The sequence below is a fragment of the Quercus lobata genome, chromosome 8, assembly GCF_001633185.2.
Source record: "Quercus lobata isolate SW786 chromosome 8, ValleyOak3.0 Primary Assembly, whole genome shotgun sequence".
NCBI lineage: Eukaryota > Viridiplantae > Streptophyta > Magnoliopsida > Fagales > Fagaceae > Quercus > Quercus lobata.
The window spans coordinates 23,898,233-23,919,611 of NC_044911.1; the positions used below are offsets into that span (position 1 = coordinate 23,898,233).

The following is a 21,379-nucleotide window of genomic DNA, read 5'->3' on the forward strand; positions in this document are numbered from 1 at the left end:
GTTATAAGTTGTATCATAATAATCATAGAAATGATCAACAAGGCAATTCAAAAGACAGGAGTGAAAATTGTATTCATCTTTTGTATACTTATCTCTTTTTTTTTTTTTTTTCTTTTTTCATGGAAACAAAATTCTTCCTCACTCATTTCATTCGTAAAAACCTTTGAAGGATTCTTGTCAGTGAGGATGCAGGCGACTTTGAGAAGACTCAAATAGAAGATGACTTTTCTTTTCCACCTCTTGAAGTGGGCTCCCTTAAAGCGAAAATGCTTGTTAAGATCTCCAAGTCTCATTTGGTTTCTCTTGTGTAGGCTCCATGTGCTGAATCTCCTTAAAATTGTTGGTGCAACACATTAATAATGGAAACAATACAAAGAGAAACTGAATAATACTTCTTAATATTATTAATTTGAAAATAAGAAATGCACAATATTATTTGGACTGAGGTGTGACACTCGCTTTCTTTAAGGAGATTCAAGTCCTTAATTGGCTAAACTTTGTAACCGGTGCAGACTTCCTCTGACTTGTTTCTCTTAGGATACAACAGCTTAGCAAATGTCGTATGGCTAAAATAACATTTGCACAAAGTGTTCAAGCCCAAAACTCTACAACAACTTAGCAAATGTCGTATGGCTAGAATAACATTTGCACAAAGTGTTCAAGCCCAAAACTCCACTAAAAAGAACACCCTTTCTTTCCTAGAATCTCTCTATTAAGCCTCATGAAATTATTACCCAAATTAATCTAATTAATTAGGTCTATAATTCCATTTTCCATAATAAAAATGGAGTATTAATTCAAGCCATTTAGTCACCAACGAATAAGGAAATTATAATCTAAATGTATCTAGCCCAATATTTGCTCAATACATATGAGTCCATTAATCACCACAACTAAAAAGAATAAAAGAGTTTCTCTTCTTTTCAATGTGGAATTAAACATTTTCACTAACTCCTTATCTTCCATATTAAGTACCACATTTATACACCTATATTGTAATATAAATTTATTTTAATTAATTAATATTAAAATCGTCCAACAATATGCTATGCCTCGCTCACCATACCCTAAAAGATTTATATTGAAGGACTGTAGTTAATGTTAACACAAGCATACCAAGGGCTATGGAACTTCAAGAAACAATATGGGGATTAGGATTTCATCCTCAACTGTGTATTGTGTTTATCTAGTACAACTTATTTTTTCAAATATTTGAAAATGGACAATTTGAAAAAGAAATACCTAAACAATGAGGTTTTAAAAAAATCTTTATTTAAAAAAACTGTGATTATAAAACAGACATATAACAGAGTTTGTGTTATGTAACTTACCTACATCTCAGGGTTTTGAACATTGTTATATTCATGAAGAGTGTGTGATCGGATTAGGTTTTTTTTTTTTTTTTTTTTTTTTTTTTTAAAGCTTCGCTTTTCAATGTACAACTATAATGTTATCAATGTTGAACAAACAAATAAAAAGTTAATCCAAAAACATGGTTTGATTTGTTGGCATGATTCTCATTTACATTCAAAATATCTAAGATATGACAAACTTGGGACGGACATAGCGTTTAATAACCAAAATGGATGCTGCATTGAAGAATAATATGTATTAAATTCATGAGAGTGAGCAAATTTTAAACAAAATAAAATATATAACAATCATTTACATCAAAAACCGATCCCAGCCATTCCAATGGCCAGAAGGCTACAAAAACCATACAACACGAGGGTCGGGTAAACTTTTATTTCCACCTTGCTTTTTTGGTATTCGCTCGAGGGAACTTTTGTTGTCTTATGTGTCAAATTGTGGCTGTACCTCATTAGCATAAAAAGGTCATCTACCTAGAGAAAAAAGAATAATAATAAAAAGGTTATTTCTATTAAAAATAAAAAGGCCATTACATTACATATAACTAGCAAAAGTAACTCTTGGAAGTTGGAACAGTGATATCAAAAGTGAAATCATATCATTAGATAGGTTGCAGCAACCACACTCTCATTTTAACTTTGGCATTAAGGACACCAACATCAAAACAAATGAACAAATACCCGAAAACAGAGATGATCATCAGTGAATCTCAAAGAAAAACAGTACCCAAAATAAAAGAAATATATATACATACATTGGCAGAAATGAAAGTACCCAAATGAAAAGATTGAGAAAAAAAGGGGTGTAGTAGTAGGAGAAAAGAGGATAGCGTGTAAGAACCAAATGGCTTGGGCTGGGCTCTTCTGTGTCTATTTGATTATTAAATACATGTACTGTGCTGACAGAGGAGATATGAAACAGCTTTATTGATATATAGATGGTGAAAATCTCTCTCATATTATCTCTCTCTCACACACAAAAAAGCCCCCTCTCTCATAAAACTACTTTCTGTTCCTTCACTTTCATTTTCTTCACTGACAAGAGGAATACCTGCACACTTTCTCACGCACGCACGCATACTGAAAACAGAACCCGAGCAGAGCCCACTCCTTCAGAAACATACATCACACACTCTCTCTCTCTCTCTCTAGCTATGTGGATATGATAAGAGCCTCTTGGCAGAGCTGCAGAGAGAGAGAGAGAGAGAGAGTGGTCAGGGAGAACCAGAAGCGGACAGAGCAGAGAAAACACAGATTTTTCCAGCCATATCATACCTTATTATTTCGCCTTTCCTTCTCTGCCACTCGATTCATCAAATCCTTAAGAAACCCATATAACTCTCACTTTCTCAACCAAACCTCCACACCTAACCCACCAACTAGCACACCCCATAAACCTCTTCTTCTCTCCCTTCATATAATAGGAGTTATGTTTTTGAGAGTTCACTAACTTTGGAGGCTTTAATTTCTTGAGAAGTCTCACAGAATTCATCAAACACTTTTTCTTGAACTTGTTTCTTTCAACTGTGTTTGTTTTCCATGGAGTCCTACAACTATTTTGATAACAATGATGCCCATTTGCCTCCTGGCTTTCGCTTCCACCCTACTGATGAAGAACTTATCACCTACTACCTCTTGAAGAAGGTCTTGGACAGTAACTTCACAGGTAGAGCCATTGCTGAAGTTGACCTCAACAAGTGTGAACCTTGGGAGCTACCTGGTAATTAACTTTCTCACTAATCATTTAATCAAAGTTGATCTCAAATTTGATGAAGTTTGTGACTTTATGAATCATTTTCGGCAGATAAAGCGAAGATGGGAGAGAAAGAGTGGTACTTCTTCAGCTTGCGTGACCGCAAGTACCCAACTGGGCTTAGAACTAACAGGGCTACTGAGGCTGGGTACTGGAAAGCCACTGGGAAAGATAGGGAGATCTATAGCTCAAAGACTTGTTCTCTGGTTGGGATGAAGAAGACGTTGGTGTTCTACAGAGGGAGAGCCCCTAAGGGAGAGAAGAGCAACTGGGTCATGCATGAGTATCGCCTTGAAGGCAAATTTGCTTACCATTACCTCTCTAGGAGCTCCAAGGTTCTCTCTCTCCCTCTCTTGCTCTTTAGTCCTTAGTCCTTTTGTGTTGAGAGTGAGACTTCTTGTTTCACTTTCTAGCGCAAATGTCAGTCTGAATTCTTTTAACATCTCAGGTTTCTTATACAACATTGTGTCTATGACTAGGGTTCTATAAGCACTGTTGTATAATATTAGGTTTTTCAGTTAATTTGGCCGTTGATGAGCATTGTTCCTCATAGTGGTAGATGGTATAATAGTATAGTTTTTTTCCTTCAACTTCTACTCTAACTTCAACATAAAGCTTAATCGTAATACTGTAGAGTGGTTAGCAGTACTACTAAGGCATTCAGGTAAGTTAATGGTAGTTATATATGTCATCCATTAATGTCGAGTACTCTACTTTTCAGAGGGCTGAATTAATTATTAAATTATTGAAATGCATTATGTTTGTTGAGGGGAAATATTAAAAGCATCGGCGTCTACATTGATGTTTCGAATTTGGAACATATCAGACATTATTTCGATGCTGGTAATGCCTGCACCAGAAACATTGTAAATGCATGCAAATAATGTTAGCTACATGTTCTGTCCCATTGCAGCACTTATTAACAATCTCCAGTCGATAGTATATGAGTGCTGGTTCAGTCGTTGTTATGACGTCTAGCACTTCCTTTTACACGTTTATTTCCTTGGCTAAACTTTGTTAATGTGTGACCCAACATGCAATTATGATTTTTCTGCAGGATCTAACGTGGAATCTCGAGCAATTAGTTAAAAAAAATCCTTTGTTCACTTATTCTTTTAAATACTAGTTTTTGCTAAGTGGAAAGTTTTGAATGTGGAAATAATAACATGATTGCCTTATTCAATGCCAACTTAAACTTTGAAACTCCCTTACACATTAGGGAAAAATAAAACATGAAAGCAGCTAAACACCCATATCCTCCTATTGCATGTCATGTGATGTCCTCATTATATATGCACGCATGCACTATTATCTTTTATGATCCACTACATTATTCGATGCATATTATATACATTTTTACTAACATACATGTTTTTTTTTTTTTCCTTCACATAATTAAAGGATGAATGGGTCATATCGAGAGTCTTCCAGAAGAGCGGCTCCGGTACTGGCGGCACCGCCACTAGTGGAGGAGGTGGAGGAAGTGGCTCAAAGAAAACAAGGCTCAGCTCTGGTATTAGCCTTTACCAAGAACCAAGCTCACCCTCCTCAGTCTCAATCTCACTCCCACCGCTCCTTGACTCTTCGCCCTATCCCAGCGCCACTGCCACCGCTCGTGACGGTTGCTCGTACGACAGCCCAATTGCCAAGGAGCACGTGTCCTGTTTCTCCACCATTGCAGCCACAACCACCGCTGCCACAAGCAACAACAACTTCAACCCCAGCTTCGAAAACCTCGTCGCTCCTCAGATTTCAAACGTGGACCCATTTGCACGCTTTCCAAGAAGCCTCGGAGTTTCAGCTTTTCCAAGCCTCAGATCATTGCAAGAGAATCTTCAGCTGCCTTTCTTTTTCACTCAGCAGACTATGGCTCCGCCGCCGCCGCCGCAGCCACCTCAGCTTCATGGTGGCTCAGCCGCCGAGCTGGGTCTGGCTGGTGGGACATGGCCTATGCAGGAGGATAACTCAAAGGTTGAGAATGGTAGTGGTGGTTGTGTTAGGATGGGCATGGGTCCCACTGAGCTTGACTGCATGTGGACCTACTGAGACTTTAGTATTTCAGTTTTATGATAATGACTGTTATGTACTAAGCGTTATTATTAGGGTAGGTTTGGAATTATCTTTGTTTTTCGCTATCAGAGTCAGAACTAAGATCAGAGGGTTCAAGCTTCAGCTAATATTTGACCTTTGTTGCTAAGAAAGTGACTCATTTGTTGTATGTATGAAGTATTAACCAGCTCTTATTATGTAATTTGGTTATGTTTCTATGATATCTTTAGCTTGTTTTTAGTAATTGAGTACGTATTTCTATGGCAGTGACAGGTATTTATTTATTTGGAGTTATACTGTTATAGTCTGCTTCGTACGTCGATAAATGGACATCAAGAGGGTTTTTAGGACAGTGTGTAAATCGGAAGTTCATCTGTTTAGCTGTTCTTTTTTAGAAGGTGAAATGGCACTTGTCCTGTTTCATTTCCAGGTGATGTTTACTTTAATCAATTGCCAGTATGAACCATGAACATGTTTCGTCCATCAATGGGAGTTGTTTTGGAAAACTCGTATCATGGATTCAGATTGGTAAAAAGGTGGCATTGATTTTCTGTGTTTATAACTGCGTGGACGAAATGATTTTTGTGATGTTTTTATGGTTTTATTTGTCTTGAAAAAGAACTCCACTATAATGAAAAATTGAAAACTATTTTGGACTCAACAAAGATCTCTGAAAAGAGAAAAAATAGTAAAATTAAGAGATTATAAATTCTAAAAAAAGTGTTCCTTCAAAACTAATTCAAATCTCTCTGTGTGGAGGACTCTCGGGCAAAATTACCAGAACTTTTGTGATATTGTCTTATTTACAGTCTTCCAATATTATGTGACAAGGATTACGGTTTATTTAGGGTGAAAGTTTAATTAGTGAATAAAACACTATGAATGCTTAGACCCCCAATTTACAAATTAACAATTCAAACTTAATATCAAACAATTAATATGCGGAATATGAACATAAGCTTAATACATAATTGATAAACAATCTTAACCAAATAAAATCACATTCACAGTAGAAATTAAATGATAAAGATTAAGGGAAGAGAGATGTAAACACAAGGACAACACACGATGTGTTATCGAAGAGGAAATCAAAGCTCTCAGCGTAAACCTCTCTGCCGTCATCTAAGCGGTAAATAATCCACTAAAGAATGTAGTTGGGATACATGAATAGCAAAAGACCTTTAAGCCTAATCTACTCAGTGTACCTAAGCCCTCCAAGCTCTTACTCCAACGAGGTTACGCCGAACCTATTTCTTCTTTAGCTTACCGAATTCCGCTACTTGACCATAGCATTAACCAATATGAAATTGGTCAATTCTTAATTGTTTCCCAAAGCATCAAATGGTCTTCTCACAGATATGGATATGGTGAGAAAATGTTTTGGTAATGTACCTTTCAAGGATGTAACAATAGAGAGGAAGAGAGTAGAGGAATTTGAAGAGTCTCTATTTGAAGATTGGGGATGAGTCAATCTTGTTTTTTATAGGGTTTCTCTCTCAAAATTCTCTCAAAATTCTCTCTAGAAACTCTTTATATTTTGTGGGTATAAGAGTCTATATATAGTGGGGTGAGAAAGGAATGCAAAGAGTCAGTTTTTCCCAAACAGGGTGGCCTGACGATTTGGCCTCGCAACTGGACTGAGTCGCGAGTTCAAGTCGCGAGCTAACAGCCTGACCAGCTTGGGACTTTTGTCCTGTAGTGCAATAGCTGGCATGAAGCTTCAACTTTTGGCATGCTTGACACTTGTGCAACTTCTGGCGGCTTGCAAGCCACGAGCCACCCATGAAATCCAGTCGCGAGTCTCTGCTTCTTTGCACAATCTTGAGCATTTCTTCACACTTTCTCACACACTACCCTTACATGACTCCCACCTAAATACAGGGTCATTAATTGCTAAAATAGAAGCAAATTTGGCATGAAATAAAACTAACAAGATGGTTGATAAAATTTCAACCTTACATAGTGGATAAGGGATATAAATTTAATCCTTCAAAAAAAAAAAGACTTCTCTTCCAAACTAAAGAAACTCAAATCAGATCGCATATCAAAAAAGAAGAAAAGAAACTCAAATCAAGTCAAATTAAGAATTTGATATAATTTCTAACAATCTTTTTTAAGTTAACTCTACACAATAATGAAATAATGATATTATTCCCCTAGGAAAGTAGTAGAATTGACGTTTTTGTGGGTTTATATAATCTCAGTTGTAGAAAGACAATCATCAAGGTGTCAAGGCAGTGGCATACAAATTAACTCGGTTTGTTTTGCATCATATAGACTAAAGAGCATTCCCATTGGGCTAATGAAAAAAGAAAAAGCATTTACATCTCAGTTTATTTATTTTACATTAGAGCATTCTTATCAAACCTTTCAAATGCTAAAAATCTTATTTTTCTAGCATTTTTAACCCAAAAGCTTGCTCCATCAAATGTTTTAAATGGTATAATTTTAGCAATTGATGAACAGTGCAATCTCATATTTGAGACAACACTGTTCACCAATTGTAAACCGTATATTTTTTTTTATTCAGTGGGGCCCACTTTCTTTTCTTCTTTGTCTTTCTTATTCCCGTCCCCTGTTTCACCATTTCTCTGCTCACTCTTTCTCTCTTTGCTTGACGTCTCTGCCTCACTCTCCGATGAAACCCAGGCCAGAGCATCAAGCCAAGCCAATTTCTTTTTTTTTTTTTTTATTCACTTAACGCTCTCTCTTTACTCTATCTTTCTCTTTCCCCTCTCACTTCTTTCTTCTCTCTTCTCTCTTTGTGCTTCGCCTATGAGTGGGCTTCGCCGATGATTATGCTCCAACGATTGTGGGATGCCGATGGTTGTGGTCCAGTGATTGTGGTCATGGATCGTGGGTCCGATGGCTGTGGTCCAGTGGCGGCGATGGAGGTTTTTTTTTTTTTGCGTGGTTCTTCTTGGGTCCGATTGTGCGAGGCCAACACAAAACGACATGCTATCAAATCTTTGATTTGATTTTGGGTCTTGATTTGGTTGGGGTGGGTCTTGATTTGATTTACAGGTGCGAAGGAGGACGTCAAGCCGTGCCATGGAAGAAGATGACAACAGGGAAGGAAGTGGTGTCCGTGTCTTGTGGGTTTTGGTTCGGCGTGATGGGTCTGCTAGTGGGTTTGCTGGTGGCGACGATGGAGGAGGTTTCTTTTCTTTCTTTCTTTTTTTCTGCTGTGGTTGGTGGTGGTGAGTGGATGTGGTGGTTGTGGGTCGATGTGGATGTGGAGGTGTCTTTCTGTTGTGATTTTTTTTTTCTTTTTTTGTTAGTGGTGGTTGTGGTAGGTAGTGTGGTGCCAGCGGTGCTGTGAGAAAGAGAGAAACAAAGGAGAGAGAGAGACAGGAGAGAGAGGAAAAATAAAAAATTATTGAAAAATAATAAAGAAACATTATTTAAATGAAATGGTAAAAAAAATAGAAGTATTGATATAGGTGGTATTGTAAAGTAGTGTGTTATATGTTATAAAATTGGGTTTTGAGATGCTAAATGCTATATTTTTTGACATGTTTGATAAGAATGCTCTTACCATTTTTGTAACACATCCTACATCTCATTCTTTATTTTATATTCCATCACATTAAAAAAAATATATTTTCTACCCATAGTTCCACATCAATGGCAACAATAAAAGCACCACCACCCAAAATCAACCACCCCACAAAAATCCAATGACTAAAACACCACCACTCATACCACTGTAACAACCACCACCAACAAGCAATAACACCAAATAAAAATAAAAATCCAAAATCAAAGATCAAAGAAAACCTACTCCCAATGGACCACTATTGACATCAAAACTCATCCACAACCCACCACCATCGAAACCCATGACTCACCCTAGCTAACAAAATCCAACACCAAACCTAGCACTAACGATCCACCCAACCACAACGACATCCTCTAAAACCGTAACAATACAACCCAAATTTGAGAGGTGTGGCCTTAAAAAAGTAAAGAAGAGGAGGGAGAGTGCAAGAATGGTCGACGATGACCAACTCCAATGATGACAACAATCTGATGGAGAGAGAGATTAAAAGTTACAATATATATGTATAGTGCTTTTTGTTTGGGGGGGCTAACGTAGCCTTGTGTATTATTTTCTGTAATGATGTATGTGCAGATGTAGATGAGTTTTTGGTGTATTATTAACTACAGAATCATCCAAAATGCACTTCTGCATTACTTAATGAGAATGATCTAACATAGATTTTCCATGGACTACGCAGATAATGAATGGCTCTTTTCATCACACCGTGTAGTATAACTACCATTGCAAGTGGTATGATCGAATTTACATTCAAACTACCGAATACCGATACATTTCTACATTTTATTATAGTCTTGTTACCCTTAAGTCTTAACCTTCCCCTATCTTCAATGGACTTGCAGACCCATCCAATTCTTTACAAATCCGGCCTCTTTTATGAATATTAGGTTTTTTTTTTTTTTTTTTTTGAGAAACTTGAATATTAGTTTGTGTATTGGAATTCTTTCGTTTTGGTGAAACATAATTGAACTATAAATAGCTTTCAACATTCCAAACAAAGGAGTTGAATTACATTATATTGGACCGAATTCCTGATTCGTGGGGCTTCTAATTCCAAACACACTCCGAAAGGAGAGCTGTGACATGTTATTTGGGATTGTTTGATTGTGTTACCAGCTAACCGCTCTAGGGGATTTTTGCCGAGAATCACAATCTTTTATCACTCCATTGTTTCACAATTATCTTTACCGTATCATTTTTTCACATCTATCCTACATGTTAGACTGTGATAGTCTATTTGTTACTTTAATATAAACACATCATTTTTCTCTACTACTCACATTCTGTCGCATCAAAATTGTGACAAAATTAACTATGGTCCAAGATATTTTGTTTTTGCCCTTTACCAATTATGAATTACCATACATTTTTCCACAGCATTTAATGGGCGGTTGAAAGAGATTGAAGGGAGGGTCGGCAGCACAGTTGGGTTTCCACATGGGGTCTGCAGGTAAGAGCTTTTGAGAGGACTATGGCTATCCTCCCTACTTGCGGAAGGGACAAATTTAATGCTCTTCCAGTGACATTATCTGTTTTTCTTGTGTGAGCGCAACATGTACTAGCAAATAGGGGATGGACCAGCTATGCAAACAACAAGGAACACCTTGCAAGCAAGAAATTATAATCCACACTCTGTACCATATTGTGTCCCTAAAAAGAATGATATGAATAATTTTATGAAAAAATGACAAAGCACATAGTTACTTACTTAGGCACTGTACTTTTAACTTTTTGAAGCATTATCCAATAAACAAATAAAAACCAATTAAATAATATTATTTTTCTTAAAAACAATTATATTTAACCATGTAATTTGTTAATAAGTGCAATCAAACCTTGAAATTTAGAATAGTTCCACAATCACCAATTATTTCATAACTTTTTTGTCACAATTCTGATATACTAGACAGTGAGTGATTAACCATCACACATGAACTCACTAATTTTTCTTAATCAATTACACTTTGCCACATCACAGTTGTGACAAGAAGTTTTGAAAAATTTTGTGATCCTAGATTTTTTTTCTTAAATTTAATTAGGAAACATAAGATGCATACCTAAATTTAATCCTTAAAAAACTATGCATTTTCACTCTTGCATCAGTGTTTTTATAATAGAAAATGTGTCACATTTTAACTAACCAAGTCCAAAATTCATCCATATCAGTCCATGCAAAGTTGTATAAAAGTACATAGTTATTACAGTAACCATGAAAATTTATACTAACATTATTTATTTTGCATGTAGTTTTTTATTCTTTGTTTTCATATCTCAAGGGTAAAGGAAGAGAGTGAATGATAGTTGTTGTGTCTAAAGAAAGAAAGAAAAAAGAAGAAGAGAAATTACACTTTACCACCCTAAAATATACCTCTAATTACATTTTGCACTATAAACTTTTCGAATACACATTTTGCACTCTAAACTATGATCTTTGATACACTTTGCATCTTGACATCAAGTTTGTTGTTAACTTAGATGGAAAAATATAACACCACGTGAAAAAAACCTAATTATCCATCTTCTTAATGCTTTAAAACAAAAGATGAATTACACATTACCACCCTAAACTATACTCCAAATTTCACTTTGTACCTTAAACTTTGAATTTCCATCTAAGTTAACATTAAACTTAATGACTGAGTATAAAGTGTAACAAGGGTCATTATTTATGGTGTAAAACGTGCATTTGAAAAGTTTAGGGTGCAAAGTGTTATGATGTATAATTTCGGGTAGTAAAGTATATTTTCCCCTTAAAAGAATCAAGAAAATTTAATATTTTAATGAAATTATTTATTGGGGTGTTTTAAAACGTGAGTATATAAAATAGAAAAAATAAGTATAGTAAAATAGACAAGAATTTTTGCATGAACTTAATACACTCTTAAGTCTCCTAATCCAGGCAATCTCCCGTTTCCGTTTACATAGTTATAGTTATTACTTGAGTCAAAGTTTTTATGATAAGCTATGCTCTACTTGTACTAATAATCATGTTAACCAATGACGGTTTGTTGTAAGTAATCATCCTTTTTTTTTTGGTAGCATTTTCTGTGCTTATCAAGGCTGTGATCACAAAGATGATCTTAAAATGTGCATGCACGCATGAGATTAAATTTGGTTAATTTTGTTGGTACTGAAAAGACTAAATAAAAATCAACTAAATAATTAATTTTAATTTTTTTAAATAGAAAATAATTGTGAACATGCAAACATGAGATAATCATAGAAGATAATGTGGAATTTCTAGATTATTAGATAAGTATTTATTTTTGAAAATTTATAGAAAAGATGATCATAATCTAAAAACCTTGAATTTTCTCTTTAAAAAAATTCAACCAATTAGATGAAAATGCAAAAATTTGAGACACGTGCATTGTAGGTTGGTCCCCCAAGAGAAATTGTAGGGTGTAGTTCCCCCCTGCCCTGCAATACAACCCTCAAATGTGGCGCACATATTGCACCGTGGGGGAAGCATCTTCTATTGCTATTTGCTAATAATAAAGATGAGCAATGATTGTGAGATGGAAGGTAGTCAACAGAGTTTGGTACACATGATGAAGGTTTAAATTGGAGGGGGCATAAAATAAATCATAGTAATTACTAGTTTTCCAAGACCAACACTATGCTACCACTTCTATGATGCATATAATAGAATAGATAGGACCACCACTTGGGTTTGGGACTGGGTAGGGTCCAGCTGGTTCATGGATATGGCACAGCACGCGGCTGTACCATATTGGTGTCATTTTTGGACTAACCTAGTACCTAAAGATGAAAATTGAAAATGAACCATACTTTCTTTCTTTTTTTCTTCTGACAAGAAAAATAGCTGTGAGTCTGTGACGTAAGGTTAAAGAGGAACCCAACATCTAAACACCAAAAGCAAGAGATTGGAGTTTATGTACTTGAACCCTTTGGTGTTTTCCACATGTCCATTGCTCCAATTATTGTTGCAGTCTAGTTTTGTAATCTTACTTTCGATCAGTTTTTCAATCTTTTATCCTTTATTTTGGGTTGGAGGTTTCATGTTAATTTAGTACTGAGCGGCCCAACCTGTTACTTTTCCAATTGGATTGGTCCAACAGAAGGACATCACGGCCCAGAGTTGTTCTCACTTCTCATTATTTACGCACCTGATTTGTTTCCTGGACCAGGTAGATAGAGTTTGCTGTTATGCTTTCCACCTACTCCAGCCTATTAGCAAACTAACATCTCGAGTTTTTTAGGCTCAAGTTTACTATAGTAATTCGAGTCTCAAAAACTCGAGTTTTATGTGCTGGTAAGTGGAAGTCAAGTATTAAAGACTCGAGTTCCTCAAAACAAAATCAAAAGAACAAAATCCTTCATGCTCACGACTTTAGGCGACTCACTCTCATCTTCAATTTCTCATAGGTTTATATAGCATCAGGTCTCACTCTCACCTTTAATTTCTCACAGGTCTGTATAGCATCCTTCTAGGTCTCACCTTTAAATCCTTCACAGGTCTTCACCAACAAGACCAAACCCAAACCCAACAAACATGTCAATCGAAACTTGAAAACCAAACCTAACAAACACGCCGATTGGAACCTGGAAAACCAAACCCAAAAAATGCACCACCACCTCATCCCAATCCTGATCGCTGCCTGGGTTCAGTCCAAGTTGCCGCTTGGAGCCTGGGTTTGTTACTTCGTGCTACTGTTTTGATCTCACTAGGTTTGTTGCTTCATGATTCTATTTTATCTCTCTCTGAGTATTGTGGTTTTTGTTTTTGATCTCTCGGGGTATTATGGTTTCCATTTTTGATCTCTCTAGGTTTTGTGGTTTTTGTCTGGGTATTATGGATCTTCATGTTTCTATTCAGGTATTGTGGATCAACTTGAGTGTGAAAGAGTCTAGTTCTAAGAGCAAAATCGAGCTCCTTAAACTCGAGATGTTAATTTCTGAAATAGTTTGGAAATATTGCTAACTAACGAAATTGTTTGGGAATTGGTGTTAGTTTGCAATTTTTTCCCCCTATTGTTTAGGTACATTTGTTCTATTTAAATTTCGTAAAGTTCTATAGACCCAAAAAATTAGACGGGTGGGCCGGATGGCCATGCATTGGGTCGGGTATACCCATACCCAACCCGATTATTTTATCCATGGGTACATGATTACCTTTTTTGATTAGTACCTATAATTGATTGTTACTTGGATCATTTACCCATAGATATCCAAACCTGACCCGAACCCAATTTTGGGGGGTTTTTTAAATTATTTATTTTTAAAATTTAGTTTCAAGTTTTAAAAATTTGGGATTTCTGATAAGCTTTTGCCACTAGGACCTAAATTTGAATGTTAATTTTCATGGGTACAAAACTTGTTGCTACTACATATATGCTGCATATATATGAGTATATGATAATATATCAAAATTGATTTAAAGATTAATGGACTTAACTCATGTACATAGGTGATGAAAAATCACCAACAAAAAGTAAAGAGTACCAAATCCAAGACAAAAAAAAGAGTAGGGTGATAAAGAGCCCATTATAAGTAAATACAATTTGATAAGATAAAAGCTAGAACTAGGCCACAAAACTAATAAGTAATATACAATTTGGTTCAACTTTTTGATAGTGTGCTTTTTGAAAAAGTGGGGGTTGTAAAAAATGCGGTATGAAATTGGGCTTTTTGAAAAAACTGATTATTTGGTACAAATTGTTAAAAAGTGCTTTTTGAAAAAGTTAAGTATTTAGCTAGCACTTACAAAAGTGGCAATTTGAGTGGTAAATTATCAAAAATGACAATATATATATATAAGAGAGTTTATTTCATACTTAAATCAATTACTTTATAAATACTTACTCAAAAAAAAAAAAAAAAAAACTACTCAATAATTATAAGGACCAGAAAAATTGGTAGCCCAAGCCCACTTAGAATAGTGGCTAGATCAGTCCAACCGTGGCCCAAAACAATGAATTTGTAAGAGAGGGAAATAAACAACTAAAGGTGGATTCTGCCTGAGGAGGAAAATAAGGAAGAAAAGGCAGACTTGTTTAAATGGATAAACCACTTTCTCAATACAAGCTGGCCTAAGGAGGCCACATTTACATAAGAAACGTTACTGTTCACTCTCTTTTCTCTCAATGTTCTTATCATTTCTTCCTTATCTCTTGATATTTATGTCTGGTCCCCTCTCTTTGTAAACCCTATTTTTCTTATATACTTCTCCTTCTCTCATATCTTAACCACCCATCTTTATCTAACATACCTCCTATCATGACACTTATCTCTTTCTGTATCTGAAGAAGGTGGCGGAAGGAATCTGCTTAGCTGTGACTTGCACTATTCAGGTCACTTCCTCATCAATATAGTTGATAAAACTGTTGTCCACCATTTAATGCAGAGGCAACAAGCTACTCCAAACTAGAAACTTCCCCTATGATCACAGATTCTCTCTCTTCATATCCTTCTTTCAACCTGGAACGCCTCAAAGTCCTATGACTCATCCCTTCCTCTCCTCGGGTGACCTTCCTCCTCGAGCTTGTGGCCTATGGCATCCCCACACCAATACTACAATTCTTCAACTTCATCCTCAGTCCTCAGGCACCCACAATTGCCCTCTAAAACTTTTGCTATTAACCCTGAGGTAAAAGCGAAGTTTTAGTTATGCAAGTAGACTATATACGTGCCACGCGCATTCCTATGTGGTAATGTCTTTTCACTTGTCTCCAGTACACTCCTGACGCTTCGAAATCCATGATCTCACATTTATGGCGTCAAGCAACTACTTGTCTCCCCACGTTCTACAGCTCAATCAAGATCCTACGGTCCCTGTTTTCCCTCATTTATGAGCGGGAAAATTACCGCTCACTTTTTACCTCTATATAAGGAGAGTTTGGGGCTCACTTTTTACCTCTATATAAGAAGAATTTGGGGCTGGCTAAAGTTCATTTACGCATTCTAGCAATCTAAGTTGAAGCAACCTCCCAAGGAGAACTTTTCCCTTTGCTCGTAGGTGTGTTCATCCTCACATTTCTTTTTTTTCTTTGCATAAGTTTATTCTTACGTGCCATAAAACTCCATGGGTAGATACGCTAAGTTAGTGGATACTCCCGAGGCTAAGGCTGTCCTTAAGGCACAATATAGGATTCCCAACGGTGTTGAAATCCACTGTGAATACGGTGAATGGCTAGTCTTGAATAGACCTTTTGAATCCGTGGTCATTCCTATGATCGTCTTGTTGAAGGCAGGATGGATACCACATCGCCTCGACCAATGGTGAACTTCACGGACTTAAATCAGATCCTCAGGTCAAAGATCTTCCTGCACAAGGACGGGAAACTCTGAGCTACTTATATCATCCTCTGATACAAGCCCTCTACCAAACGCTTTCAGAGCTTGAAAAACGTCATTAAAGCCAGGGACGCTCGGTTGGCTTTAATAGACGTAGCTGTCCCAGGCATCCAACTAAACGAACCTCCTCCCGCGGGGACTCAAGACGCTCTACTCCCAGCCCCCCTTGTAGCTAAGCTCCTTTATTCACAAGAACCACCCATCCCTTCAGACGATGAAGATAAGGAGCCTACACCAGACCCTGTCCAGCAAGAAGTGACAGATAAGGACTTCAAGGTCTTCTACCAGCAAGAAAACCCTGAAGTCACTCATAGCACTTCACATCGCCTGTAGCGCCCCGCCAAAATTAATTCTAGCCAAGAAGGGACCAACATTCCTGAAGGGATGGGTTTCGAAGAGAAGACCCCAGACCTACTTGCCCTGCTCATAGCCCACTTTGGGGGCTCTTCCTAAGCCGTGGCAATGGTGCCCTGACCATGCATTCCTGCTGCGATGTGCATATATTTAGTTGATGCCGCAGACAAAAAGAGGAAGAGGGACCAAAGAGGCAAGGGTACCGAGGGTGCCAAGGAGAGAGAGGTCACCCATTCCTCTCACCAACCCCTAACCAAGGAGGTCCGAACAAGTAGAGGCCTACAAAAAAAGAGCACCTCCATTAGAACCTCCAAAGAGGCGGAGGGAGACTGTCTGCCCAAGCCTTCCGTTTGAAGGCCTATTTTCACACTAAGCTCAGGCAATCCCGTGCTAAGTGATGCCAACTTAAGGGATCATCAAAAAGGCAGCTCAAGCCTGATAGTAAAGTGTTTAGAGAAAGCTCTCTGATTACTTAAGGACATGCAAGAGCTCAGGTCCTTTAGGAAATGCGAAGTTTTCCTGTCATTGAAACAAGACCTTGCAAAGGTATGTAACCATCCTTCTTTCCTTATACATTTAAACTATTCATGCATGAAAGCTAACTAGCACCAATTTTGCTATCTGTCCAAGCCACCTTCATTGCCAAGGAGTGAGTGGACCAAGCGCTGGACCAGGGCAGGCAAGCTGTCAGCAGCTAAAAAAGCTCACACGAAGGTGGACAAGAAGTTGAAGGAGTCTCTTGCCCACCTGATCGAGGCTGAGAGGGCCAAGAAAATTGCCGGAGGCCCGAACAAGTAGAGGCCTACAAAAGAAGAGTGCCTCTATTAAAACCTCCAAAGAGCTGAAGGGAGACCATCCACCCAAGCATTCCGTTTGGAGGCCTATTTTCACACTGAGCTTAGGCAGTCCTGTGTTAAGTGATGCCAACTTAAGGGACTATAAAAAAGGCAGCTTAGCTCTGGTAGCAGAGTGTTTAGAGAAAACTCTCTGCTTACCTAAGGACATGCAAGAGCTCAAGTCCTTCAAGAAATGTGAAGAATTCTTGTCTTTGAAATAGGACCTTACAAAGGTATGTAACCATCCTTCTTTCCTTATACATTTAAACCATTCATGCATAAAAACTAACTAGCACCAATTTTGCAGTCTATCCAAGCTGCCTTTATTATTGAGCAGTGGGTGGACCACGGGCTGGACTAGGCCAGGCAAGCTGAAGGCAAGTTATTAGCAGCTGAAAAAGTCCACATGGAGGTGGACAAGAAGCTGAAGGAGTCTCTTGCACACTTGATCAAGGCTAAGAGGGCCAAGAAAAATGCCGAGGCTGCCTTGGCCAGCTATGAGAAACAAGCTGTTGAGTGCCTAGAAGCCCAGAGGAAGGCTTAGAACAAGTTGGCACTCAACATGGTGGAGCTAAAGCAACTGCAGAAGCAGTTGGAAGCCAAGGACGTCGAGAAGGCGAAGGCCGAGCAGGTGGGTTATGACGCGGGTGTAGTGGGTCTTTTTTGGTTAAATCGGGCTGGGCTGCCTCCTACAATATTGGGCCCAAATATTCTGAGTAAGGGAGTTGAAACCGGTCCAACTGCAACTCAATTTGGTCCGGCTTGTACGCAAACTATGCCTCGTCTGCCAGGGGCACGCTTACAGCGGGCAGAACTGTTTCAGATGAGTTATGGCAGGCAGATATGATAATAATAAGATAAAAGAAAGTACTTTGACTTCTTTATTAAAGTAAATAGATAATTCCTACTTAAGAAAAGATAATCACAATTTAACAACAATTATTTTATAAGAAAAGTAAAGGAAATAAGTGGGTAGTATATGGGTTGATTGAAAGAGGAAAAAAATCAAATTAAATCTGATCCCCAGGACCAAAACTAGAGAAGGAAGAACACCTCTTCTCAAAGTGAATAATATCCTAGGGAGATCCTGCCGTGGAAATTAATCACTTTGAGGGAAGTGGACCTGAATGGTTGGTGCACAAGAGAACCCTTTGTTTCCGGCAGAGAGCAGGACTTTGAGAGGAAGAGAGGGAATCAACCTATTGGTGCATGCTTGCCGCTCTAACTCTCTATCTTTTTCCTTCATTCTCTTCTAATGTTCCCCTTTCTTATCTTTTTTCTTTCTACTTCTTTTTCTTAATACTTGTTTTCTATTTCTTGATTTTCAAATTTCTAATACCATGGTGCTTGTCGTCCTTCTGGTTTATGTACATGGCAAGGGCCTCTTTATAGTGCCTGCCGTGACCAAATTTTACTATTTTAGCCCTTAACCACCTTTGTCTAGTCTAGGTATACCTGCCATCCATCACTGGTCTGTCTGTGTGCCACTCCCCATCGCCAGACAAAAGAAAACTATTTTGTGTGTTTGTCTGCCGTGGCACCCTTTCCCGCTATGGTGTGGGTGCCTTCTCTCTTCCTATCTCTCATGGCATGCATCTAGTGGTTCCAGCTCAGCTTTGCTCTTTTGGGTAGTATATCATCCCAGCAGGACACTTCCCCTAAAAGAGCCCTAACAGGAACCTCAAAATAGGTTTTTCCCCTCTCCCCACCGCCAAACCATACCCTATTACCTCTGACCCATGACCTCACCGTGTCTTGTATTGGCTGGGTACAGGCTGGTGAGGTCTGGGCCTTGCGCATGCCTCTTTTCCATATATGTCCAAAATCTGTCTGCTGCTCATGCATTTGTCGTGGTTGGCCTGCACATTCTGCCATCCGTTTTGACTATTTTCGAGTTCCCCTTTCCTTTATGGCTTGCCCTACTTAAGGGCTGGGCCTTGCTTGACGGTGGGTTTTGCTTTTCTTCAGTTCACTCTTTTTCCTGCTACCATCTCTTACCATACCACTCTATCATTCCTGCTGCGAAGTTGCTTTCCTCAATCCTGTTGGGCTTTTTTGGGCTTGACATTTATTCTTCTCCCAATGGCCTAGTATGACCATTAGTTCTTTTATTACATCACTGGTAGGCTCCTGTGTCCTATTTGTTTTCCTTTGGGCATCCCAGGCCCGTTTGCTTTCCTTGGGCTTCCTCGGCCCTTTTCTTAACTTTGCATTCCCATGGGATTTTACTAATTCTTTGGGCTTCCCTGATCCAATTACATTATCTCTCATCCTTGGGGTTCATGGGCTTGCCATCAACCCCTTACTTTCTTTGCTTTCATTACTTTGGGTCTGCCGTGACCTATTCTCACTTTTCCACATCATCTACTGCCCATGGTTTGCTTTTTCTCTCTTTCTGGGCTCCTTTAAGCCCATTTACCTCCTCAAGGCCCATTTGTTTATCTCATGGGCCTGTGATCCATTATTCCTACCGCTTGGGCTTAATGAGTTTTCTATCCATTTGCCAACTCTTTTCTGTCCATGTTGCTGGGCTTCTCCTTTCCACTAGAGCTTCCAAAATGGCCATCAATAGCGGGCATGACTAAGATGGCTAAAAGTCTTACTGCCCAACTTAGGGACATCGCTCGAGCCTTCTACCTAAAGGTGTGGGATCAAGCCCTCACTACGGCCAGGGTTAGTGATGAGTCAGAGCTTAGGGCTCCTGACATGGTGTACTACCCTCTTGCCCTATGCTTATCCCCCAACCCCTCCCACCCTACCTCGAACCCTAGCTTTGCCCCTACCTCCTTTTCAATCCAACCTGCTTCTACTCCGCCTTCTACCCTAACTAAAGACAAAGAGAAAGAATAGCCCCCTCCAACCGAAGTGGTAGAAGTGGAGACTAATGAGGCAATAAAAGTAGCCCCACTGAAGAGGAAGAAGAAAGAGAAGGAGCAGGAGAAAAAAGGAGGAAAAGAAAAGGAAGCCTCTGCATAGCTCAACCTTAAGCTAGGAAATAGATAGCTGATTTTGTAATTAGGCTTACATATAGCTAGTGCCTTCTTTTTCTTTCCATTATACTCCTTAAATAGTAATGAAAGGAGTTAAACTTCATTTTGTGCTTTTTCAACTGTTTAACTTACACTTGTCAGTTTATACCTTACAATGTTCTCTTTTCATGGTAATGAATATAACATATTGACCTGTGACTCACTTATTAAATACTTCTTATCACTTCGTACAATCTGGAATGTTAATTGACTGACTTATAGAACTTAAGGAAAATCCCACTAAGAATGACCTTAAATTGGACTGGGAATCTCAAAGCACACCCATTGGCACTGATCCTGAAACCTGAGGAAGTACTTAAGGCTCTTAGCTTCACCATTCACTTAGATAACCTCTTGCCTGAGGCGCCACATCAGGCCTACATTCTAGCCAATACATAGAATTTCTCACACAACATTAATTTACCCTAGGCTTGTGACTTGAGGAGCCGAACAAGGCCTAGGTTCTGTTTAACACTTAGCATTTTTCATGCAATGTTAATTTACCCTAGGCTTGTGACCCGAGATGCCGAATAAGGTCTAGGTTCTGTTTAACACTTAGCATTTGTCATGCAATGTTAATTTACCCTAGGCTTGTGACTCAAGGAGCCGAACAAGGTTTAGGTTCTGTTTAACACTTAGCATTTCTCATGCAATGTTAATTTACCCTAGGCTTGTGACCTGAGGAGTCGAACAAGGCCTAGGTTCTATTTAACACTTAGCATTTTTCATGCAATATTAATTTACCCTAGGCTTGTAACCCGAGGAGCCGAACAAGGCCTAAGTTCTGTTTAACACTTAGCATTTTCATAGACTTATTAGTTCAGCAAATACATCCAACAATAAGACACAACTAATCAAGATATGAGTGGTAAAGGAAATTATAACATTAATAATAATAACGTCGTAGATTGTTTACATTCCAAGGGTGAGGAATTACATTTTCATCCAAATCTTATAGGTAATAAGCCCTAATGCCAGTAATGGAAGTAATTCTATATGGCCCTTTCCAGTTAGGGCCCAGTTTTTCCCAAGCAGGGTTCTTTACTGTCCCTACCACTCTCCTCAAGACCAGGTCTCCAGGAGCTAATGACCTCGACTTCACCTCCTTA

The 21,379-nt window shown here is 38.4% G+C and overlaps 1 protein-coding gene across 1 annotated transcript; it reads left to right on the forward strand.

Annotated features, from left to right (window-relative positions):
- The first annotated feature begins 2,328 nt into the window (after positions 1-2,328).
- Positions 2,329-5,393, forward strand: LOC115954865 (protein CUP-SHAPED COTYLEDON 2). The gene is made up of 3 exons (XM_031072833.1): positions 2,329-3,090; positions 3,175-3,458; positions 4,525-5,393. Exons 1-3 carry the CDS (start codon positions 2,910-2,912, stop codon positions 5,167-5,169), a joined length of 1,110 nt encoding a protein of 369 aa, XP_030928693.1. The 5' UTR covers positions 2,329-2,909; the 3' UTR covers positions 5,170-5,393.
- Positions 5,394-21,379: the final 15,986 nt, after the last annotated feature.

Coding starts and splice junctions, on each gene's coding strand:
- LOC115954865 (XM_031072833.1), top strand. CDS start 2,910: ATGGAGTCCTACAACTATTTTGATAACAATGATGCCCATTTGCCTCCT. Junction 3,091..3,174: donor TGAACCTTGGGAGCTACCTG/GTAATTAACTTT, acceptor CATTTTCGGCAG/ATAAAGCGAAGATGGGAGAG. Junction 3,459..4,524: donor ACCTCTCTAGGAGCTCCAAG/GTTCTCTCTCTC, acceptor ACATAATTAAAG/GATGAATGGGTCATATCGAG.